The following is a 26,786-nucleotide window of genomic DNA, read 5'->3' as shown; positions in this document are numbered from 1 at the left end:
TGCAGTCGTGTTGTCATTACGCCGAAGAGAGAATGGATGCAAGCCATTTTGTAATGCAGCATGTGCAAAATTAGGCCTATTCAGAATTTCAATTGCGTTCCCGAGAAGGTGCGCCGTAGTGAGCGCAGCTGCATAGATGAATAAGGCCATTCTGTCGAATTTTAGGAGATATAATGCTTGAGGCTATAAAATGAGCAGAGATTGCAGATTAGAGGTTGCGACTGTCGGAGAAATGGGCAAGTTATGGCTGTTTTTTTTCCATATCAGAGAAATTGGAAAATAAAACTGTCATCAGATGAAAATGAACGAGGAAAGTATGAGAACATATTTGACATGAACCTGCAATTTTCCTCTCTTTAAAGTGCCAGTTGTTACTGGTAAAAATGTGTCCCATTCTACCCTGATTCCCACGTCCTGAATCAATCTAGTGTTGTCATAGTTACAGCAGGTGATGTTGGCCCTGCTGCACCTGTGTTGCTTTGTGTTCATCTCGACCATCTTTAAATGCATGAGGTCTAATTGGGCCTTGTGTAGGCAAACAGGAAGCACCCCACAGCCCTGAGCCTCGGTGTTTATTGAAAACCACACCACGGTTGTTGCCTCTTCATAAACCTTGATGACTCTGTTGAGGAGAGCGAGGCATTAACACAATCGGGCGCTTAGGATGATGTGATTGGTTTGTAGCAATTGGTCAGCAGCTTGCAGCTAATTTGTCTTTTCACGACTGAGCGCTTTCTCAGGCCTGATTGAATAATCAATATCTACATGGTTGCAATCTGCTCTTGACATGGGAAAACGAGTGAGATCAAGAAAGAGAAATACCTTCGAGTGAAATTGGTTTGAAGAAATACAATGTAGCCAGCGTCTCAACCATGTCATGAACCCAAAGGAAACAAATTTTGCACAACGATGAGCATGAAGGCCTCTGGTGAAGGAATTAGCCCTCAGATGAGTCAAGGTGTGATAATCTAAAAATATAGCTGTTGTATGCTGTTGTTCTTAGAATTTGACGACGGGAGGTCAAGGCAACAGGCGTCCTGATGGCAGATTCAAGGTCTCTCCCTCTAAACAAATTTTATTTACATAGATTATTTTGACTATTCGTCCCCTGTGACTTTTGCTACATTATGCAAAGAAAAAGTGATGCTCACTTCCTTCAATGTCCTTTTTGTACTTACAACTCATTGATGACAACTGCCAAAGGCTTTTGTCTGATGGGAAATTCATCTTTCCTATATTGATGCAATGGAGTAAACAATTTTTCATTTTTGCAACATTAGAATGCATTGTTGCTGAATACATTTCCTCATATCTTATATTTACATATGTGGAAAACAAACCATTACCTCTGGAATTGTAAATTTGAGGAAGTAGCTATACATTAGGGAATGGCTTTCTTGAAACGCTATAATTTTGAGACAGCCCCATCCAAAAATAAAAAAGAATAAGAGCACTGGTATGATCAATTCTTGCAGCTAGACATTAATGACATTGTGTTTTCATGTTTCCATGAATCATTTTCTGTGGAGCTAAATGTTAGCAATCAAACCGGCATCCTGGATCACATACAATTCCGATGTCTGAGAGAAAACATTTAATTTTCTATTTAGTCAGATTATTGAAATGCATAATAACCTGCTGGATGGAAAGACTCTTCAGGGAAGGACGGTAGTGTAAAGAACACCATAATGAGGAGTGCTGCAAAGGGGCTGCATCCAGCAACACTTAGGTTTTGCATTTGTATTCATGAAACTACATTTTGTCATTGGAGTTAATATGTTGTTATTTCTTAGTGACAGTGACACAGAGAGAGAGAGAGTCTGTGGGATGAACAGAACATCTAAAAAGTATATATTTAGCATACACTCCCGTATGAGCTTCTTTAATAGGTGCTTTAAAAGTTATCAGAGCTATGTTTTTAATGAAGACTGACGTCAAATGTGTTCCTTCTGTTGTGATATTGAAGGTTCAAATGTGTGCGTTCGCAGGTCTTCTTTCACTTATATGAATATAAAGGTATCTACTGAGTAAACAACAATTTATTTTATATCTAGTTTAACACCAAGTGTTATCCTTAAATCTGAAGTCAAATATAACTTGATTTGGACCACAAACATGCTGCTGATCAGTTTTGAACATGCAACTGTTCATCTGGCTCTGCTAAACACAGTAATGTGGAATAGGGCACTGGACAGTAAAAACACAAGATGGTGAGGGAGCAGGTTGCCACAGCAACCGTGTTTCTAGGAGCGCATGCATCGTCGCTGCAAAGGAGAGGCAATGCCGAGGACCGCCATGGAGCCCTTTTGGAAAAACAACCTGTTTATTAGAGAATAAAATAATTTGCAAAATGTATCCAAGACTATAATGTAAAAAAAAATCAATAAGGCAACACAGCGATTATATAAGTGACAGGTATCAGAGATATTATTTGCTTTCAACAGACAGCACAGGCTTGTGACTGTGAGAGTCAAACCTAACGTGCTTTGAAAACAATCAACACTTTCTTCCTGTTCTAATCCTAAAAAAAAAACCAGCCCGACCTTTTCTCTAAATGTAGAGAGTCTGCTGATGCTTGTTGCCATTTCTGTGCGATACCCTCTTAATCAAAGACACTGCTGTGTTAAAAAATCTTTGGATGAACTCGAAGAAAAAGTCCAGATTCGGTGAGTTATAATAAAACAGATTTCATAAAACATTCAGTGGTGCTACAGTGTAAAGTTCTCAGCTGAGGGTGCATAAGCCACAGCGTCCACAGACCGTAAACAGTTAACTGTCTCCGCGCTTGACTTATGGACCTCGAACTCCAAGTTACATTTGTGTATATCAGTTCAGTGCATTGGGCGTATTGGCCTCTCATTGGCTTAGCTTTACAGCGTGCGATTGGCTAAAAGTTTAACAGCGGCAGAAGCAGCATTTGGGTTGGTTCAGAGGTGGTACTCTAGTGCCTCCTCGCTTCCGGTACTTGACGTCATCACTCCACCCTTTTTTGTAGCTGAGCGCAAGTCTCCCTTTTAAAGGAGTTGTTATTCAGTATTGGCGCGTACCTAGTGCAGTGTTTATCTTTGGCTTCCATTTTGAGTAACCACAGACCATCTTGCCTCACATTCCGTGCATACCTGAAATACTTCTAAGTGGTAAAAAACTAAATGTGACTTTCTGCTATCTTACGAATACACATTGGCATATGGCTCGCTACACCTTATTGTTTACATTCTTCTAAATGTCGTAATTTTTCACAGACATTATTTAATAGCAAACATGAGTTATAGTAAATTATTATAATTCTACAACAGAAAGATACTCATTTAGGTATAACAAAAGCCAGAAAATTATTTTTTCACCGAACTTTTTTCTTTATTCACAATCTAGTTGTCATTTTCATTTTCGGTTCATCAACTTTAGTTGCTAGGGATCTCGTCTGAATTTGTGTTGTTTATTGTACACAGCATGTGCATTGCAGTAACATTTCACGAGTCAAAAATCATTCCTTCATATCTTAATTGCTAGATTACGGCTGCTGCCTCGTGATGGATTGCAAAAATGTTTGCATTAACCTTAGGTCTAGATGAATCCCAACAGGAGTGGTAATTGCATTCAACATCTAGACCTGATTTTTAAATAGGAGACTCTACTTGTATGTATCGGACTAGCACACCAGTATCATAAAGTGGACGATGAGACTGCCTCATCCTAATGGGCCTGCCTCAGCACTTGTGACCCAGCTTGCTGTTGAAGAATGTTGTGGCCATTTCAGACCATGACCCAGATGTTAAGTTCAACCTGTAAAGAAAATGGCAGCTGACTCACCAGTTCGTCTACAGGCCACAATTTGAGAGGCACCTCTTACGAAAAACAATCCAGACCCAGCTTGTCACACACTGGTGACAGGGCATTGTAATATTTTGAGATGTAAATTAAATTCTGCATGTGTTAGGCTAATATTTTAAAGCTACTGCACTGTGCACTTCCGTGACCTCCTCTCTCTCTCTCCTTTTCTTTCTTCCCCCTGCAGTGAGAAGCAACAGCATCCACAGAGACAACAGATCCAAGAGCAAACCCTCCCCCAAATTGGATTTCTATTCTAATAATTGTCATGGGAATAAACGATACAGAGTTCCCTAAAATGAGTTGTTGAAAAGAACAAGGAGTTTGATAGTTAAAAAAGCATGAGCATGAGAGTAAAATAAGAATCTATTAATGATAAATAGAGTGTTTAATATAACATTACACTTTTCCCTCTCCATTTTTAAAGTGACTGCTTGAAAGAGAAAAACAGAATACAAGCATACAATATGAATATAAAGATAAGCACTTAAATACCCCTGTTTGGAGGTGACTTATTAACATCATAGCATAGGGGCGGGTCATGACTCAGTTGCCATGCGTGTTGTCATGGTGACCAGCCCCTGTACCCCTTCCCCCCTCCTCTGGTTGGTCCAGCTTTTGTTGTGGTTTCACAACCATGGACCACAGCTGGCAGAGGCAGCACCCCCATGCCCCTCCCTCTGTACCTGCTCCAATCAGGCAAGCCGTGTCATCTGTACAAGGAAGAGTTTGGAGCAAGTCCCAGAGAGTATTTCGGACAACACAAGATACCTCAATCTGCAAGAGAACACAATCCAGGTAAATGTGACTTCGTCTTCAAACCTACAATGCATTCAGATTGAATTAAAATATGTGGACAGCAGTAATTCTGACGTTGTTACAACATGCCTCCATGCTCTTGTTTCCACACCAGGTGATCAAGTCTGACACATTCAAACACCTGCGGCATTTGGAAATCCTCCAGCTCTCCAAGAACCACATCCGGCAAATCGAGGTGGGAGCTTTCAATGGCCTTCCCAACCTCAACACGCTGGAGCTTTTTGACAACCGTCTTACAGTGGTACCATCACAAGCCTTTGAGTACCTCAGCAAGCTAAGGGAACTATGGCTACGAAACAACCCCATCGAGACACTGCCGGCGTTTGCCTTTCACCGTGTTCCCTCATTACGCCGTCTTGATCTAGGGGAACTCAGGAAGCTGGATTTCATCTCAGAGGCTGCATTCGAAGGTCTGGTCAACTTGCGCTTCTTGAATCTTGGCATGTGCGGCTTGAAGGACATCCCCAACCTCACCCCACTCGTACGACTAGAGGAGTTGGAGCTGTCAGGGAACCAGCTGGGGATAGTCCGTCCTGGATCCTTCCAGGGCCTAGTGTCGCTTCGCAAGCTGTGGCTAATGCACTCCAGGGTGTCAGTCATCGAACGCAATGCTTTTGATGACCTCAAAAATTTGGAGGAGCTCAACCTCTCCCACAACTCCCTGCATTCCTTGCCCCATGACCTTTTCACCCCTTTGCACCAGTTGGAAAGGGTTCATCTAAACCACAACCCTTGGGTGTGCAACTGTGATGTTCTGTGGCTCAGCTGGTGGCTGAAAGAAACAGTCCCCAGCAACACCACGTGTTGTGCTCGATGCCACGCGCCCCCAGGTATAAAAGGCAAATACATTGGGGAACTCGACCAGAGCCACTTCACCTGCTATGCCCCAGTGATTGTTGAGCCACCCACTGACCTCAATGTCACTGAGGGAATGGCTGCTGAGCTGAAATGTCGTACTGGAACCTCGATGACCTCTGTGAATTGGTTCACTCCGAATGGCACTCTGATGACCCATGGATCATACCGAGTTAGGATCTCAGTGCTTCATGACGGAACGCTGAACTTCACAAACGTGACCGTGCAAGACACAGGGCAGTACACTTGCATGGTAACCAACTCCGCGGGAAACACCACTGCGACTGCCGTTCTTAATGTGTCTGCTTCAGACCCCAGCAACAGCTACAGCTATTTCACCACTGTCACTGTGGAAACAGTGGAGACAGTGAGAGGAGACGAGGAAAACTCAGCAAGACAGTATATTAACGAAACTTTCATAGATTTTCCTAATCCTACTGTTCAAAGAGGAGTTTTAGTGGGCCGACCTGGCATCACTATATCACCTTCTCTCTCCTCTCTTTCCTCACTGTCCCCACGAGCTGAACATGCAGTGACTGTGTCCATAATGGATGTAACTAACATTCCAGGCCTAGATGATGTAATGAAAACAACTAAGATCATCATAGGTTGCTTCGTGGCCATTACCTTTATGGCAGCTGTAATGTTGGTTGTATTCTATAAACTGCGTAAGCAGCACCAGCTACACAAGCACCACGGCCCTGCCAGAGCCATCGAGATTGTCAACGTAGAAGATGAGATTGGAGCCGGGGCCGGGAGTGGCATCTCAGGTGGTTCAACAATGAATTCTGGCAGTGGAGAAGGAACCCTGAGGATACATCGCCCAGAAATAGTCAACCTCCCCAACATTGGTCGTACAGATACTCTCAACCATTACTACAAGACCCACCATTTCAACAACAACGTGATGGGTCTCAGTATCGGCTCCGACGGGATGGGACAAGGAATGATCCTCAATAGCAAGAACCAACATATCCAGGATATCCCCATCTCCTGTACCTCAGTTCCAATCTCTACGTCTAATATGCTCTCCTCATCCGGCAATGGCACCAACATCAACCCCTGTTCTATGTCCCCACCACTGCCGATGTCTCTCCCCATGCCTACCATGGGCTTACACGGATCGATCAAGGGTTTCATGGGCCAACACCAGAATCCCCAAATGGAGCCACTTCTCTTCAAGGGGAGCTCGAAGGAAAACGTCCAAGAGACTCAGATCTAAAAACAAAAGCGAGAGTATATAGAGAGAGAGTGAGAGTGAGCAAGAGTTGGAGACAGAGAGGGGATTGATGTTGGGTTTATGCGCAGAATGATTAGACACTAGAGTGCATTGACATTACACCAGGAGAGAGGATAGACTGACACGGCAATACACAAACACATAGACTTATCCGTGACAGTGTACTGAGCCAAGGATTACCACAATGGGCCACTTGTGTTTGTAGTAACGATCATGGCCATGGAGATCAAGGAATGGACATCGCTACAATGTAAATCTGTGCCAAAGCAAATGTTTTTTTGCAGTTTCTACAAGCTGTGTTCTCATAGGGAAAAACTAGCCTTTCAGAGTAATCAGTCCCCAAATCGTTGTTGGCCAGAAGAGATGAAAGACATGCACAGCACTTACCACCCTGAAGATTGGAGATATTACAGAACAAAATCCAAGAGACATTGTTCTTCCACACAAGCCACACTCTCTCTCAAGTGACTCAATAGACTCCCTCAAGGTGACAATTATGTAGGCATAAATAGATGGACAAAAAGGTACAGTGCAGTACAAACTACTGTGAAAAATCCACAAATTATATAAATATATTTTCATTTAAATATGTATCATTGCAGACTCCGATGCAGAGATATTTTGGGGTGGATGTAATTTGTTTCTTTGTGGATAATCAGGGGCGGTGATAGTGGAGGTTGGTTATGATACATGTTTTAAGTTTGGCTACTTCTCAGAAACATAAGGGCTCAATTGCAACACTCATTGTGAATCTTTGAATTGGCTTTGTGACATAAAGTCCATTTAGGTTGTAGAACAGTAAATGCAGATCTCTGTTTGATAAACTTTTTTCTGTTGCTTCAGTAATAATCATTACAAACTTTTGTGTTCTGAGAGTGTATTATGTATTTTGTAAAAGCCAGCTACTTGGTATTTGAATTGACAATTCTGATACTTAAATGCCAGCATCAAATAATTGTTAAAACGATGTTCCACAAACATGGAAAGCTAACCCATTGCAAAGACCTGTATGGGTAAAATAAAGTGTTGACAATGTGTTATTTGAATCAGATCAGTAGCCAGATATTTGCTTTTAGACAGGAATTTGATATGACCTCCTTGCTCATGGTTACCATAATCATGCCATAAAATGCTGTCATAAGGATGATTAGACATCTATCTGCAGCAACATTCAAGAAGGGATTAAACATCCATCTTAGGATGATTGGAATGAATGGAAATGTACAGTATATTAATAATAATAATGTCTGGTTGTATGACAATTGTAAGATCCACATTTTTACTGTGTAACTTTCATATGTTAAATGCCATTTACGCTTCTTGCGTTTCAACTATGTATTTCTTTATTTTTGTTAGTTTGATATAATGTGTACAGTTGTCTAGCCATGTATCATTACGTGTGAAATAAATCAATCATATATTGGGTTGTGGCGGGTCAATATGGCAACCACATTAGTAAAGAGTGAGACATTATGCAGGCCTCTGTGCTAAACCTAGATTGAATGTATGGTTTGTGGTTTAGCCATTAGTCCTCCTGGTAATGATAGGTGCTGCTTTATTAACATGTTCAGACAGGCTTTTAGATGTTCCACAGACATTACTAGTTTTGCAAAATGAGTGTTTTTAACAGAACTACATGATAAGTTATTCTTAATGAAGTCGCTTTTGTCTAAAATTCAACCCCAGTATGCTTCTCCCATGGCGGTTCCTTTGTGCTAGTCTGCAAATGGGTAGAAAGAAGAAGAAAATAAGTATAATTATCTCTTTGTTTTATATTCATCAAGCAGGAACCTAAAATGTTTGTTGCAATTGAGCACAAACTGGACCAGTTATTCCAGATAAATGTACCTGAGACAGTATTATTAACAAAGTCATATCAACAAGGTTTTCGACTGTAATGCAGCTCTGTATGGGATTGTTTCTGTTGCACCCCTCCCTCACAACTGCAATGCTTATCTATAGGAGCTGTTTTATTGTGATTGATGATGGTTTTTCTTATCAACAACAAGTCCACACTTATTGGAAGAAGAGGACACTGAGGAGTAGTAATAATAGTGATGATAATATGAGTGGTGGTATCAGACAAAACCCACCCAGATTGTCACAGAGGTTAATTGAAAGCATTTCATGTTCCATGAAAGGAACATCTTCTGCATCAATGCACACCACGTTCATCATGTTTAATGATCTATGATAATATGCCTTGTTATACTTGCGATACCAAATGTAAACTGATTGATCAAACAACTGTCGAAATTGTCGAAAATGTTGAAATTACAGTTTTCTCAACCTGGTGTTTTTGGTTGTGAATCTCACTGAGAAGCATAGTAAATGTAAATGTGTTGCAACCCCACAGACAGATCTAGTGGGCAGGGTTCAACTGTAGCCCCACAGAGACACAAATAGAATATAAATGAAGGCTAAAGACACAACATATGGGCCGCTTCCATTGATGTGCTACATTCGGTGGCTCTGCCGACAGATTTGAAAGAGCATACTAGATACCTCCTTGTGTGCTGCGTGTGAGGGTGCATTGCTGCATGTTAACTGTGGTACAAATCCTTTTACCTGAACACTGCTGTGGCAGTGTTTTATTACAATGGTGACTCACCTATTGGGCACAGAAATGTTCCTTTCATACCTCTGGACATCCGTTATCTGCAACACGCACAATTATCATCACTATTATTAACATTTTAAAAGAAATGCAGAAGCGCTTTGTTACATCTTAGTATAGTGGCTGCCATACATTGATGCGATTTAAAAGGAGGCTCATTCTGCAGCAGTGATGCATGACTCCTTTTAATGAAGATCACAAGCTTGAGACGAGAATCTGAATATGTGCATATTGGGCAACTGTACCTCACTGTTTTATATAGTATATGGTGTTGAATTGATGCGGCTTGGCTACAGACGGAGTACTGGCATAATGTGTGTCCTCTGCAACATCCGTTGCTTATAATGGATGCTTCAGCCCAGATGACATTTCTTGGTTTGTTGGAAGCAAAGCTCCTTAATGAAAAGGATTATCAAATCTGAGACACCAAATTGCAAGGCGAGAAAATGGACTGAACTTTTGGTCTTTTAAAGGTAAGCTGTTCTGTTTGATAAAATAATGTGACAATTGACCTGGGTCTGTTTTGAAAGCTTTTAGAGAGAAAGAGAAAGAGAGAGAGAGAGAGAGAGAGAGAGAGAGAGAGAGAGAGAGAGAGAGAGAGAGAGAGAGAGAGGGCAGTGTTAAGTTCGAGAAGAAATTAGATTTCTTTATTCCAAAATAATTATAAAAAAAAAGTAATTTTGTCTTTTTTTTGTTTCCTTTTTTATTTTCGAGTTGTTGGTTGTATCTCGGTATGTGATATTATCAATTTGGGTCTTTATGTATTGTCATTAAATGTCATTTTTTTCATGCCTTCATCCAGGTACACAGTGTGGCGGAAGAGTGTATTTCTTAAATTATAGCAAAATCAACATGTGCTGCACTTGCACTTCAATGACTGTCATACAATGACTGAGAGGTATATTATTTAATTGTTTGCTACTTCTGTGACTTCAGTAAGAAGTTATTCTGCTATTAGAAACATGTGCCACTTTCATTCTTTGTTGTGATGTCAACCAGCAGAGCCCCACAACTAACTAAATCAGAAGTTTAACATAATGATGTTTCAAATAAGTTATTGCGTGAAATTTTATAAAACAAAATGAACAAAGTCCTAACATTTACTGTGTTTACACTGTATTTTGTTACTTCATTTTGTTTGTCTTCTCACACTTATTTATCAAATAAGGAAACATGAAACACACTTTCAAAATAAGGTGGCCCCTTGTATTCCTGCTGTCCACAATTATATTGTGATAGCTAGTAGCTTGTTTTATAAAGGCCCAAACAAATGTTACAGAACTACAGAAAATGCAGCCGGGGAATAAAAAAAAAGGGCCAGCAGCTAACACACTGTCAAAGAGTCAACAGTTTTCCGATGGTGTAAATACATTTCTTGAAGTGTAAACATCTGTTTTTCATGAAAAATGAACAAACACGTACTGATCTTACTGATTGAAATCCTAATAACAAATTGATTCAGAGCGGCGGCTGTAGAAGTATAACATTCTCTGATCACTGCAGCATGACAACCGCCTTAATAAATCATGTGGCCCATCACGTTACATTAGTGTAATTGTACATAAACCCGCAGTGCCATTTTTTATTATTAGCATATGGTGGGGATTTGCAAATCCCACAAATAGGTAAAAGGCACCACATCAAATACTTTTAGTGAATAGATAAACTGTTCCTCTGCACAGCAAGTGTAAAATCAACTCAGTCCATTCAGGGCATTGTTCCTGACATGTCAGATCAAATACAATAACTCATTTTTATGCCGGCTACTAATGTGCAGGAATTCATTAACATAACATTATCACTAGTTCTTATCTTTGCTTCACTGTTTTGTATTCTGTTCCTCAGTTCATCTGCATGTTCCAGAGTTGATATTTTTAAACTTATTTTGGACCCCGAGGTGCGGTGAAAGACTATCACAGATGTCCCCGGCGCAGTACAAGTCCAACCCTCGTTACGAAACAGCAACCTCAAGGGATTCATGTAACAACAAATGTATGAGCCATAAACCATGACAGTGAATTTGAATGATATGTTTAGATACAATGTTTGGGCCTTACAGCACAGGGATTGAATTTGAAATGTCTTAAGGGGCACTATGTAAAGTCATTTTCATGAATGTAATTGTACTTGGCTTGTACTTGGGTCCCCAAAGAGCTCAGTCCCCATGAGACTTCTTGGAAATAAAGGCCTGTGTGCTGAAATAGCAATAGAAAAGACAGCTAGAGTATATAATGGTTGCATCGTAGTATTTTATGAAGACTTTAACCCAAAGGTAAAGGATTGACACAAAACTATAAATGTTCTGTAACACCTTGAGGTGGCTCATTTTCAAACAGATTATTAATATCTCTGTTTTGCAGCGTTTTGCTGTTTCTCCGCTTGAACATGCAAACATACAATAGATGCTATGTTTGAAAGGGATGAGATGAAGTGAGGGATAGGAAGTGAGCACAGAGTGTGAGCGCAGCAGAAAAAAAAATACATTAATATGCACTAAAGATGAAAGAGACATGCTCAAATGGAAATACATATAGTGCATTCTGTGATCTAGACATGAATGTATTGTGATGGAGAAGGGGAATTTTGAATTAAAAAAAAAAGTGAAATTTAAAAATGCCAGATTTAGCTCTTGCAGCATGAGAGCATATCCACAGGAGACACGATTATCAACATAAACTCCACTGTGTACTTCCAAACTACGTAGTGTATTAAAAAGAGCAAAACCTTATTTCTGTTTGTAAAATGTAACACTGCATTCATTGACTTTAGCACGCCTATGGTGCAGTCATTTCTTTAGAAATCCACTGTACTCTCACTAGCCTCTCCTTTTCCCTATGCTCTCTTTTCCTTTCAAATTAAATAACCTCCCAGCTGTGTGTTTCTCCAGGGATTCCCCAGCTCCCCTGGCCCTCAGACAGACTGCAGTCTGTGGGGAACCTGACTGAACATAAACTCCACTGTGAAGCAAAGGTGTCAGTCTGTGGACTGCATCTCCGCTGATCCAGGATCCATGCAAATGTGACAGCCTTATATTTCTTCACATTTTAAAGGCTGCAGTAAAAAAGGTGTGTTTAACATGAGAGTAGTGTGTTCCAATACAGCCGCGTGGGCTACAGTCATAGCATAACAAACTAAGTATAGATTCTGTGGCCTATTTAGGCATTGTTTATATGAGCATGGACTACACAGAACTGTTAGCAGGCTTAGCTCGGACTGAGAATCCAAAGTCTTATGGAAAGTGTGAGGAAAAGATGACAATGACCCAGTTGGATCTACTTTGTGTAGATTGATAAAAGGGAAACCAGAAGCTTTTTGATTTAAATTCCGCTTTTTTTTCAAAGATTCAGCCTTTGACTGTTATTACATGAAACTATGTTGGTGAATTATGAGCTTGCTGCTGAATTCTCAGAGGGCTTTTTCATTCTGTACTGAACATACTTTGCTTTTGTTTCAGTCTATATTTAGATTCCCTCTCTTCTCCCAATATCGCTAAGAGCCATGCAGAAAATAATTTGGATTTAGGAATATTGTTTCTTTCCTCACCCAAATATCTCAATTAATAATCCAAAGAGAGAGGATAAACTAACATACTTTGGGGAGGCTATATGTATGTAGTGTACTTAGAAAGCACTCAGGAGCCCTTGTAACCCCAGACAATACTTCACCTCTTGTGGGGATAAGGCACTCAACCTGACCAACAAGGCATGTCACCCGGAAAAAAAAGCTGTTTGTTTCTCTTCCCACTAAATGCTGCTGAGGTGTGTGTGGAATACAGCTGCTGTTGTATATGGTGGCGTGTATGGACTTAGATGGATTTTACTGTAATAAATATCGGTTTTATTTGTTAACATGTATTATTGTAAAACTTACATGTTCACCCTTAAAGTTATTTAATGAACTTGGACCTATTATTTAACACTATAAATTACTCCAATAGGTGAGAGACAATAATATCCCTCTTGATGCCAAAATAATAATAAAAAAAACAAACACATAATGAGTTACTTTACATATCTAATCATAATATATGTTGCCAGAATTGACAAAAAAGAAATCATTGTATCAATATCTCATCAATAATGCTTGTTTCACTGTAGGACAATGGTAGACAGGGAGATTTAAAGTAATTACTTTCCTATGAATATTTATTTTCTAAAATGTATTATGAACAGACACTTCCCTTGTAATTACTGGAGGGAGGGATTGTATGTGGCATATTGTTCCCCAGTGCATGCACTCCCACACACTCCCACACACTAACACACTTTTCAGGCACTGTGCTGATGTTGTTACTGACTTGAGTATTGATTTACCATAACTGCAGATAGGGGTAATGTTTACACTTCGCTTGGTTAATGTTGTGTGTGTGGTAATGGTGTCTTCATTTTATGGCACTCTAAATTATATCGTGACTTTTACTTACCCTGTTGATGCTTCAGTGATGGTCACATGGTCAGCTCTGGAACTCATTGTCAAATGAATTGTCATTTTGGGAAATATGGTGGTTCTTGCTGAGAGTTAGATGAGATGATTGAAACCACTCTTATAAATATCGAGCCAGCAGCAGGTTATCTTAGCTTAGCATAAAGACTGGAAACAGCGGGCCAGAAATCTATTCTAATTAACTTCATATCTCCTTTGGGTAATCTGGACAAAAGCACAAACAACAAAATAATCAACAACATGTGGAGTCTCTTCTGTTTACAACCTCACAGTGACGACAAGACTCAAATAAGTTACTGGCCCTGTCCAAGAAATAGGACCAGTAACTTAGAAGAGTTACTGGTCTGACACATATCCCCCTAATTAAAACCATAACCTGTTATTTTTACATTTTAGCTTTTGTACAGTACGGATTAAATAAATTAGATATAATATGTTACTTAGTGAGCTTGAGAGGTGTCGTAGGTGTAGATTATTCACTTCAGGCAGCTGTTTTCCCTTTTACAGTTTTTATGTTGAGCTAAGCTAACCAGCTGATGGCTACATATTTAGCTACAAGCACGATATTTGTGCAGTATCAATCTTCTCATCTAACAGAATATACGTGTGTTTTTGGCATTAAAAATAGGTTTAATCAAGTATACGATTAGGTGAGTGCTGAATTCAGAGGAGAATTCTTGCCAATAACAAAAAGCAAAAGGATGGATTTCCTGTGGCTATTTTTTTAATTACCTTTACTCATATTTGGCTTTGCAAATGGGAAGATATGGCTTCACAATATATGAAGCAATGTCTCAAAAGCAGCCCTGTCACTCAACATTGTTTTAGCTTTGCTTTACCCAGGATGACATCAGTGGTTATTTCAATGGACATTGGCCACGAAAAATAAAATGCATGGAGATTCCTTGCATGGATAAAACGATGACATATGGCAGAACAAACTCATCTTTCTATTTCTCACATCCCCTTCCTCCCATCTTGCTTATCCTCCTCTTGTCCTAAAGAAGGGCATTTTGTCCCATGGGGGAAAACATTGTTGATGTCAACAGATGAGTTATTGATTGAGAGGAGAAGAAAGCTAGACAGTTGACATGCAGCAGATTACATAGGTACCGAGAAGCTTAAACATGCATACGTGGATGTGGCATGAATGGAGGAATATAATTTCATCCTGTGCTTATCTATTGCGTTTTGTACATGTCAAGCCAGACAAACACGTGTACTGAGGAAAGAGGAGGAGAAAGTGAGCGTCTGTCTCCTCTGCAGGCCACATGAGTTTTGCTGCTCGCTACATGTTGGGATATTGATGCAACACTGCTTTGTTCTCAGGCTTTACGATATATACATGTGGAGATAATGAGATTGCATTGAGTCCTGATTAAATGGGATGATGACATCAATATGAAATAGCTCTTGTCTTTCCATTGCTGTGTTTATTTGACCTGCATTGATTTGAGGTGATTGAATTATTGGAAAAGAAGAGAACAGATGACCTCAGCTCCAAACTGCCTTCTGTTTAGATTTACACGGGTCTGTTTCATTTTACTGCACAAGGATAATCACGAAATTGGATTCGAGCTCTGTGGAGTTGGTCAATGTCAAGGAGAAAAACAAAAAGAGTCAGATGTCTGAGCGGAGACACTTCTCGTGTATCATTTTTAGGGAAGACGTCAATGATCACGGCAACATATTGAGTAAATAGATTCCTGCTAGCAATTATGCAAATATGAAAGTGACATGTGAGTGTGCGCCCAGCGGGGTGCGCTGAGGGGAACCGACACTTTGGCTGCTCTGATGCTGCTGCTAGCGTTAGCATTAGCATTTTTCACACATCCCCTCATCTTAGGCTGCTTCCACACCTCTCCCCCTCCCTCCCTCCCTGCCACCCCGTCTCCATCCTCCCTTCCTCCTCCTCCCTCCCTGCGTCCTCTCTTTCCTGTTCTCGCTGCGGTGTTGCTATAGCAACGGAGAAATGTGGGAATACCTCCGTCCTTCAGAGCGCAGGGGAAGAGAGAGAGAGAGAGAGCGAGAGAGAGAGAGAGAGAGGCGGAGAGATAGAGGCAGGCGGAGAGGATGGGAGACAGCTAGAGAGGGAAGGGGTAGACAGAAGAAGAGACAAGAGGAGAGAAGGGAAGGAAGTGTGGAAAAGACTGTTAATTAAAGACGGAGGGCGAGTGGCTGTGACTCACTGCCTGAATGGACAACACTGGCTGTCACTTAGCCCCTGACTCTGAGCGCTTGTCCCCCTCCTCCACCGCTCACTCCCTAAAAAGCGACCCTCCCATTGATATTCAGCCCCTGCGATGGAGAAGACGCCGCCTTATCTGACCGGAGGGCTGAGTGCCAGCGTGGGTGGGGTTTGACTGAGATGGCGCGGCGTCGCACAGCCGCGGCGTCGCTCCACGCTGGGCCCTACGCACGCCATTTATTTGACGGTCCATGTGTTCTGGATGTCTCCATTTGTAGTGAGGCTGCAGTTTCCATGACAACGCCCGGACTGAAATAGCACCCCGGTTTCCTCGCTCTCTCTCCTTCTCTCCCTCGCCCTCTCCTCTGCTCACAACACACTAATAACTGTTCATTCCTGATCTCAGGCCTCCTTCTGTCAGTCTGAGATGTCCCATCCTGCTCATCTCCATTCATCATATGGATTGTAGTACATGCCCCCCCCTAAAAAAAACCCGCCACCATCATGTCCCTCACACACACACACGCACACACACATGAGTGCACACGTACACGGGCATCGCTTCTCCTCCCACCTCTTATCTCCCATTTTCAGTCTCTCGGTCGCCCTGCAACAGATTCTGTCAACATGCATCAACCTCTGTGTTGCCATGACAACAGTCTTGAAAATCACTGCAATTATTTCAACAAAGACAAAAACACTACAGTCACTTGGGGGAGAGGAAGGAAAAAGGATGGTGTGTGTGTGTGTGTGTGTGTGTGTGTGTGTGTGTGTGTGTGTGTGTGTGTGTGTGTGTGTGTGTGTGTGTGTGTCTATGTTGGTCTGAAAAAGAGAAAGAGATGCAGAGTTGTGAGTCTGTGTGTGCATGTTTAGTGACCCTTCAATGAACTGGTGTGTATCAACTGTCGCACACATGTGCATACAGTATGATAATGTGTGTGTACAGTATATGTGTGTATCTTGGCCTCATACAGTGAAACTCCTTTTTTCCGCCACTCAGACCTCAGTATGTGTGTTTGTTTTGTAGATCAGCGTAGGTGGACTCACTGACCCATTTGTACACACGTATGGTTTTATAAAGCCAACCTGTACCAGCAACAGTACACCACACGTCTGTGTTGTATGTGTGTGTGTGTGTGTGTGTGTGTGTGTGCTATAGACAGTAAGAGCATTACTGTGCACTGCTGTGATATAAAGAGAAAGACTAAAACAGATGGGCCGAGAGAGCTCTGCACAGTGGTGGAAAGTTAACTATGTATATGTCCCCAAGTACTATACTTTGATGTACTTGTACTTTACGTAACGATTTGTGTTTTATTCTACTTCATCGTCTACTTTTTTCATAATTTATTTAATATCAGTTCCAATAACACGTGCTAAACTTGAACGTATGATACGTCTGACTTTCTGCTGTACTTCTGCTGAAAGCACAAGGCTGATGTTCTTTATTTGTGTTATTGTACACAAATCCTACAAAAATACTTTTGACTGTCAGCCCCAAATGTCCATACGTTCCTAGCAAAGATGTAAACGGGTCACACATATATATAGTACAATCTATGTATATATATATATATATATATATATATATATATATATATATATATATATATATATATATATATATATATATATATATATATATTTTAAACAGCTAGGCATTGTAGTGGTTACCAGACATTAACCAAACATAAATCCATAATATATTTGTTTGGGACTGTTTTCAGTCACATTTGGTGCATTAGTGAGTATTTACAGCAACAGGACACGTGTGTGGGAATGACTCAAAACAAACACAATGTCCATGTTTGTTGTGATAAAGAAACAGTGGATGATGATGGCACAGAGGAATAAGCTATATCAGCCAAAGGGGGATTTGCTGACAATAAGAAAAACAATAAGAAAAATAAAGAAAAATTAAATATCCCGTAATTATACAATTTGGATTAACTTTCTGGTGTTATACTTTAAATTGAGTAAAAGTGATTGAGTAAAATTGCATGTGAGTGACCATGTTTGCTCTTTTGCTTCAAATCAATGTAATTTTAGTCTTAATTTAATGTTTCAAAACATCCATGTTACACTGACAAGTCCCCCTTGTGAATATGGTACTGTGTATTACTTAGTACAATAGATCCTATCTTACACTTATCAAATAGAATGTCTCCGCTGTATGGCTCTACATCTTCACACTCGCTAATCCCATTGTATCGCATAAAGCTGCTTTGATACTAACAGATACTTACATGTGTGTCGAGTCAGGGAAAACACTGCAGGCCCTGTAATTTTGAGGCCAAACCCACGGCGGATGACATAGCAAGTTATAATGAGTGTTTGTGGCCCCGAGCCAGTGTGTAAGTGTGTGTGTATGTGTGTGCTTATGCTTGTGAAGTACAATTTAAGAAGCCAGGTGGGCACATCTTAACTTAACCCATTTCGTTGTCATATTGTTACTCTAAAGCCAAAGTGTCCTTGAGAATATGGGGCTTTACAGTGGAGTTATACACATTAAAGAGCCAAATATGTGTCCTTAATATTAAAAGATGACTCAAATATGTCTGCCGAGGGTGGAGGGCAGCCATGCCACTGCACAGCGGGGAATTGGCAGAGACAGCGAGTTAGACTTCAGTCGACGATGAAGTAGATTGGGATCAGAAATCCTAGGGGGGGAGAGAGAGGGAGAGAGAGAGAGAGAAAGAGAGAGGAAGAGAGAGGGAGAGAGAGAGAGAGAAAGAGAGAGAGAGAGAGAGAGAGAGAGAGAGAGAGAGAGAGAGAGAGAGAGAGAGAGAGAGAGAGACGAGGTCAGGTAGGAGGGCTATAAAAGCACTCCTTCTTTTACTGGAACATGCACTTAATGTCCATCCGGGTATGACTGAAGATTTGGGATGCCCAGCAGTCCTCCTCTGTCTGTAACTCGTTTGATTAAAAACAGCAAAATGTGTGAACAAGTGTGCTGAGGTAAGTACATGTGTTCATTAATATGATCTGTTAAATCTCTTTTGACAATTCATTTTGTCGGACATGAACTCTGCCATCTTAATGACATAAATACCACTACAGTGTTGTAGCACGGGAGAAAAAGATGACCAAACTTACACATTTTATGCGTTATTTCACACCACCATTGCCTTACTAAAATATAACACAAGTGTTCATCATATCCTGTTACTAATGACCTTTTACAAACTTTCAAGACATGTTTCTTCTCCCTCCTGTAGTAGGGGAACTCTGTGAAGGAGGTCGAGATCGACAAGTGAGAAAGATGTGGAGCTCCCAGAGAAGTTTGGGCTGTTTATTGCTCCTCTGTTGCGTCTGCTTAAATGAGTGCCGGATGCTGAAGTTTGTCGTAGCTGTAAGTCTGTCCAGTTTCATTAAGCTGCCTTAACACTCTGACATCATCCAGCTTCCCACTTTCTTTTCCTACATCACACACGACTGAAACTACTGCACTTGGTCTCCGATTACACTGTGTTTTCTGCATTATTTCTGCATTATTATATTTACACATTTCTTTGACGAAGGATTACTTTTAGCCTAAACTCAACAGTGTGAGGCATATCTCACCCAGACACTGCTGCGCCGTTCATCTACTTCTTTGCATATCTTTCTTTTACAGCACAGTTCAATGAACAATTGAGGGATTTCCGTGAAACCACAAATGTTTTTCCTATGATGCGATCTCATATATTACAATAGTGTGTTAGTCATGTATATTTATATATAAATATACACACACAAACACACACAACATACATACTGTAGCTTGAAAGTTACTATTTACTACTTAGTTACTAAAGCCAAAGTAAGGATTAGGTTCACTATGCAGTCTAGGTGTTCAGTTGTATTGTTAACTGTCTCATGAATCTGTTTATTATCTTTGGCAATTATATTATTTCATGTCAAAATATACTTTTTTTCCAACAATTTATTGTTTGTTACATTTGTTTGAACTAATCTAATGTGTGTCAAGTTTAATTTGGGTTAGTTCTGTTCATGTTCAAACTCAGGAGGCTGTTTTGCATCAAAAACGACTGAGTTTTTGAAAATAACATTTATCTCTAAAAGCAAACCACAGCTTTGCTGACCTGACTTTGTGGTTTTAACTCCAAATTGGTAGTGGTGTTCATGATCCCAGTGACGCATCAGGAGTGACTCAGATGTATCCATTGTCCAGTTTGGTCAACCTGTGTGAGTCTTCAGGTTAATAACAGAGCAGCTCCAGCATTTGTGTCTCAGCATCTTCTTTGTCTCAAATCCAGGCTGAACTGTTCAAGATCACAGGTTTCTATTCCTGGCTTCCGTCTCAGGGTTGACTTTTTTCCTTAAGCACACAGGGAAATGGCTGGCTCAGCAGCATGGCCCCTGAATCCATGTAATATTATCTTTTATGACTTTTAAGGTGTTCCGACATGGCGATCGATCGCCTATTGAGTCGTATCCCAGGGATCCTCATGGGGAGGAAGTGTGGGCTCAAGGCTTCGGACAGCTGACTGAGGTACTGGGTGTTACTCTGCTTGTGTGTGTGTGTGTGTGTGTGTGTGTGTGTGTGTGTGTGTGTGTGTGAGTGACAAGCAGGATTTGGCAAACAACCAACCAAATATAAAGAACTTTTAGATACTGTATATAGTGTATACAATCCATCACATTTGCAGGATTACTTACAAAACCAAAAACAATAAAACCCAAAACCAGAGTAGTTTATATCAAAATAGTTGTGTTTTGTAAAATGTTGGGGTTTTTTTGCACCTCAGGGCCCCTACACTGGAGCCAGTGACACACTGACCGTACAAGTTCATGGTCTAAAATGCTCAAGGAAAATGAATCTTAATCCATTATTTGACAAGAAAGTCACTTACAGAGTAAATACACCAAAGGCACACATTAGCTTTGGTGTCACACGTTGCTTCACTTCTGATCTGTGCAGCACAAAATCTTGAGATGAAAGAAATGCTTGTTGCAGACTTATAATTAAAGTCCTTCATACTGTGACATTGTTCTGGCCTGGAGGCCCTATATAATAGGTGAAATGTGTTATTTTATGTAAATACATTGAATTTCACCTTAAATCTGTTCAAATCTGCCGCAAAAAAAAGGTCAGATTTGACAAAGATTAACATTGCTGGCAATTTTCCTTTCAGCTGGGCATGAAACAACAGTTTGAGCTGGGCAGGTTTCTACGGAGACGTTATGGCAACTTTCTCAGCGATGACTACAACAACAAAGAGGTAGCTGTTTGTGTATAGAGACATATTTATATATGTGTGTGTGTGTGTGTGTGTGTGTGTGTAATTCCCTGAGCCTATGTGCTTCAGTGTCACCTAATGCTGTTGTTGCACGTGAGCTCGCCCCAACATCTGAAATCATGTTAGCTCCTCCAACACACACTCAACTAATGAGCATGACTCATGTTGGTGATATCACTGCCATGGCCTTTATTATGCTGTAACATGTGGGGTAATTTTACCCCTGAGCACCATTTACACTACAGCTGGCAACAAGCATGTTGGGCTGCATGTTCAGCGTACTGTCATTATTAAGATCTGATTTATGCTTTTTTCCACCATGTCTCTGTTTTCTCTACACTCACTGTCTCCTTGCTTCTAGTCCTCTTCTCCATCTCTTAAATAACACGCAATTATCACAAACATAACAGCGCTTCTCAGTACCTGTCATTGGCGATTTGTCGTCCAAGACTCCGTCAACTTGCACTGTACCTTTCACTGAGCTGCCATGTCTGCTTTAATTTGACAAAAAGAGGGTAAAAAAAGAAGCATTCTTGGCATCACAGGAACATCCAACCTTATCAGTGTGATTTACTGTGTGCAAAAACCTGACACGGGGTGACAGAGAGATATAGATGTGCGAAGGCTGTTGTCAGAAGAGATCACAGTAGGACGGATCTTTTCCCCCTCCTTTTCTCACCCGTTTGCATCCCCTCCTCCTCTTCATGTTAAGGGAATACCTCAGTTGACTTACAGTTAACTCATGATGCACTGCTGCTTTGCTGGGTACAATTATTTGTGCATCTTTATTAATACATAAATATAGAAATATGTGCTGCTACACTTTCCAAATGCAATCCTTCTGAGTTTCCAAGTGCATTTTCACTTTCTCCAAAATATGAGCCTGGCTGTCCCATTTGGAAGACCAGAGCATTGGTCCAGTACCAACAAATGGATGTTTTTTATTGCCATGTTCCCTCCATGTTTCCAACAGTTATATGTGAGGAGCACCGACTACGACCGCACTCTGATGAGCACCCAGGCATGCCTTGCTGGGATGTTCCCCCCAACGAGACGCCCGCCTCCCATCATGCCCCAGTTACTGTGGAGGCCTATTCCAGTGCACACCATCCCCAGGGCCCAGGACAAGGTGCGCTGCTGAGCCACATAAATATTTCCTTTCACATGACAGCCGCACTCCGAATAGAAACTTGTACAACTTAATCTGAGTCACTCTCTGTAGCTCTGTGTTGCTGCCTGGCCTGCATTCACCTCAGCTGTGAACCTGCCATGCTGAAATTCGGTTTTAAAGTGTGAAATGAACATTTAGTTGTTCCCAGAAGATTGCAGTACCTGCAGTAAATGTGCATTATTTCAACTGATGTTGTGTTGTTTTCAATTTCTCAAGCTGTTGAAGGCTCCAGGCAAAGACTGTCCAAGGTTCAGAGCTCTGATGACGGAGACCTTTGAGAGCGAGCACTACCAGAGGTTCCTCAGGGCTCACCAGGTAGGACAAACTACAGAAGAAGACAGTCGAAATACACTTCAACTATAGAATCCTCAGTATCTCAGTATCTCAGTATCTGTTCTATGACGTGAACGTTCTGCTCACAGCGCAGTGTCAAACACCATGATTCATGTGCCTGTTAACCACTAAAAACTTGTTTGCTAGTCTGTTGTTTTTTTATTCATCAGAATTATATAACCACAATGGCAGTAAAAAATACTTTTCTTCACCTCGGTCGCTTCTTTTCTGCTGATCTGTGCCTTGATTTGTAAATTAACAAATGCTGTGAAATGCACATTTGTGTAAGAAAGGGACATATATAGTTCACAGCTGCTGGTGCCAATGCTATCGGCACCTCCAGTGGACGTGTCAGTTATGCTGCAGACATCATGTCCTCTCAGGTTTTTTTCTCAGGCACGGTGACTCCAGAGCCTCGAAAAAGCTGCACTGTGCAATCTCTCTCACATTCTCAGAGACGCTAATTAACGCCTGGATTGAATTAGATTAAGAATTACAATGAAAGGGTTTAATTAAACAGAGTCCCATGTGCTGCCTATTAAGGTGGTGTTTTGAGATCGGGGCCTCCTGCATTGAATTTTCACACCCTCTGCTGGAGGCACAGCACCTGCAAGTGGGATGCAGAAACCAAAATGGTGCCATTTTTCACTGTGTTGACTGACCAAAGGCTGAAGTGAACAGCACTGAATCAATAAACAGTACGAATACGTTCAACTAGCCAACTAATGTCTGCACATCTGTAATTATTTACAGTGCATCTGCAAAAACATTATTCACACAAATGGTAATTTAAACATTTTCCCTGAGAATAATGAGCTGAAGGTTGTGACTAGTGCTGTACTTTCGTGCAATTTCGAGATATTTATACTTAACTTGAGTATTTTCATTTTATGGTGCTTTACACTTTTTGTACATATTGTACATTTTAGTCCACTATATTTATTTGATAGCTGGCTACTTAGAAAAATTGCGATTTTACATCAGAAAATCACAAGTTTATACAATACAATGTAGTGTTAAAGATTAGTGGGTTCCTGCCTTTTTTACTTTATAATAATAATAATAATAATAATAATTGTATTTATAAAGCATATTTCACAGACACAGAGGTGACAAAGTGCTGTATTTAAAACTAATTAAAACACACAGTAAAAAACACATTAAAAGATGGAGGAGTAAAAAACACAATGAAATAAAAAATAAAAGAATAAAACAGGTCATATCAGGTATTTAAACAAACGCCAGCGTAAACAGGTAAGTCTCGAGTTGTTTTTTAAAAGACATCACTGAAACAGCAAACCATTTTGTGCAGGCAGAGCGTTCCAAAGTCTATGAGCCCTTACTAATTGTCTCAATTGAGCCCCTTGTCAAGTTTCAGATGTTCCCCTCTCACCTTCTCGCAGCTTTTGATTGCAATGATTTAAAGTGTGTCGTGTCATTTACAGAAAAGCAAAACTTGAAGTCCATAATATTGGTAAAAAAATGAACTATCATTAATCACCCTCGTAACCTGCCAGATGTATATTATTAGGCCCCGACCCCCAGGTTGGGAACCACTGGACTAAACTACCAAACGTATAAAAAGTAGTGAAAACTAGCTCCACCTTGGGCCAACTTTAACAGTAAAATGTTATAATATGTGATTTTGACTGCTCTTTTAGTTGCGATGGAGTATTTGTAAATCATTGTTTATAAACTTTAAAGGAGTAAAGGATCTGAATATTTCTCCCACCCCTTTTTGAATGTATTGTTCTCTCCTTTTCTGCACGTCGCAGTACTTTGTGGAGGGACTTTCCAACCACACTGGCTACCCTGTCTCCAAACTGGTTGGCAAAAAGATATGGAGGGTCTTGGACACTCTTACTTGTCAGGTATACTTGATGTTTCACACATCGATACACACATAAATACAAATATACTCCCTGTGTTCTGCAGTTTACAAATGCTTCAATTACTGATCAAAACACCAGCTGCAGTGCAGTGAGAGTCAAACAGAAAGAAGGGAAAGAGAAGGGATCTGTTTTCTTCAACACTTCTGCAGAGAGATGGAGAGGGGCCTGGAGCGTGGGGAAATCATTGTTATACATACAGTAAGACATGAATAGAACAGCATATTGAAATGATAATTAAAGCATTATGGGATGGGTGGATTCTAGGCTGAATATGCTCATTCACACTTGCAAAATGAGCATCTGTTATCTTCAGACCAGCGCTAAAAATAGAAACGATGAAATGCAGCCATTTAAAACCCTTTTGTCGGGATTCACGTGTTGTGCAATGGGATTATTACCGTGATGTATGAGAATGAATGTTATTTCCTTGTGCAGCGGATCCATAACTTGACTCTCCCACGCTGGGCCACCCAAGATGTTCTGGACACCCTGAAGAGAATGGCATCATTTGAGGTCATGTACAGCATCCTCAGTCACAAGCGCAAAGAGAAGGCCAGGCTCTCGGGAGGTGAGGACCCCAATTAGAGGCAATTCATTTAAATCATTGTTGTGCAAAACATTTTTTATCTGAATAAAGAAATCTCAGTGCATCTAATGTTGTGACTGCTGGCAGAGGCTTTGTTTATGCCTCAGACGGTGCTGTGCCAGGCCTCCCAAAAGCACATTAGCACATATGAGCTAATGGGACAAAGATGGTTACAGCACTAAGACATGATGCTCAGTAAGGTCAAAACAATTGTGTTGGTGGGAAAATATACGTGCACTGTTGACACGTATGTGTTAATTTACCAGGGGTGCTGCTGAATGCCATTCTGAGGAATTTTTCCAGGGCTGTAGAGCAAGGGAGCACTCTCAAATTCATTATGTACTCAGCTGTAAGTTAAACTTGTAGGCACATATACACATTCCTAATCTATTGTGCAAACCACTGTTTCACAAACTGCATCTCGTCCCTTCCTTGCTGTGTCTTGTTCCAGCATGACTCGACCCTCATCACCCTCCAGGCGGCTTTGGACGTGTACAACGGCCTTCTTCCTCCTTATGCTGCCTGTCAACTCTTTGAGTTCTACCAGGAGTATGATGGGTAATGACGTCCTGCCTTCCCTTTGCATATTTAACTACACTATCTAGGTCAGATGGACATATTTTGAGCAATCGCATCCACATCCCACGTCTTCATCACCCCTCTACTGGACTACTGCAACAGCATTCCCACTCCAGACGGGCAGCAGAGATCACATCACCTCAGTCTTGTTCTTCAAAACCTGGTTCCCCATACAGCAAATAATACAGTTCAAGATTCTCATTACATACAAACCCCTTCACAACCTCACCCCTCCATACCTTTGTGAAGCACCTCGGATGGTCTCCGTCACTCGCCATCTGCACTTAAAACTCACCTCTTTAAATCTGCTTTCAACCTGATATTTTGTATTTCTTACTGTTATAATGTCATCTCATTGCCTTCTTTATATTGTTATTGCTTTTATTGTTTTTGTTCTCAAAGTGCCTTTGAGTACATTTTAAAGTGCTATAAAAATGTAATGTATTATTATTATTATAGTTCCTATTCTCTGGAGCTGCATTACCGCAATGACTCCTGGCGCGACCCTTACCCCAACCCTGTGGCGGGATGCAACGGGCTGAACCCCTGCCCTCTGTCCATGTTCACTGAGCTGGTGCGGGACGTGGTGACAGACGACTGGGAGGCTGAGTGTGGGTTTAGGACCAGATTGTCAAGCACAGGTAAAAAAAAAAAATATTCCCATGACTTCTATTTCAACACATATGTTTGGCCTGGTTAATGCTTCACTGTAATATGTGTATTCCTATATTTACTTCAGGGGCCAGTGTGTGGGATTTTCAGCAGAGAATGCCTGATTTAAAAATATCTTGGTTTTTGGAAATATTCCAAATGTTCCACATATACATACACCTAAACAGGATTGTTGTCTCCCACAGGTGTCATAACAACTCTTGCAGTGGCTGTAGGTCTCCTGGCAGTGGCACTGTTGTTCAGCATAGGAGTGGCAATCCGCAGGAGGAGAGCCCACTACTCCAGGGAGGTGTAGTCTAGATGACTGCCACACACATGTG

At 40.9% G+C, this 26,786-nt stretch overlaps 2 protein-coding genes across 2 annotated transcripts; both read left to right on the top strand.

The window, feature by feature from the left end:
* Nucleotides 1-4,383: 4,383 nt before the first annotated feature.
* lrrc4bb (leucine rich repeat containing 4Bb) lies at nt 4,384-6,724 on the top strand (the record flags this gene model as incomplete). Its single annotated transcript, XM_079214092.1, has 2 exons — nt 4,384-4,626; nt 4,742-6,724. The coding sequence occupies 2 exons, from the start codon at nt 4,384-4,386 to the stop codon at nt 6,722-6,724; spliced, it is 2,226 nt and encodes a 741-aa protein (XP_079070218.1).
* A 12,528-nt stretch (nt 6,725-19,252) lies between these two features.
* LOC306733063 (testicular acid phosphatase homolog) lies at nt 19,253-26,761 on the top strand (the record flags this gene model as incomplete). Its single annotated transcript, XM_079214252.1, has 11 exons — nt 19,253-19,342; nt 20,390-20,485; nt 21,129-21,215; nt 22,207-22,362; nt 22,621-22,719; nt 24,513-24,608; nt 25,065-25,197; nt 25,482-25,564; nt 25,667-25,773; nt 26,254-26,435; nt 26,652-26,761. The coding sequence occupies 11 exons, from the start codon at nt 19,253-19,255 to the stop codon at nt 26,759-26,761; spliced, it is 1,239 nt and encodes a 412-aa protein (XP_079070378.1).
* Nucleotides 26,762-26,786: the final 25 nt, after the last annotated feature.

The sequence above is a fragment of the Taurulus bubalis genome (genome assembly GCF_910589615.1).
Source record: "Taurulus bubalis genome assembly, chromosome: 2".
Lineage (NCBI taxonomy): Eukaryota > Metazoa > Chordata > Actinopteri > Perciformes > Cottidae > Taurulus > Taurulus bubalis.
This window is presented reverse-complemented; position numbering and strand designations above follow the sequence as displayed.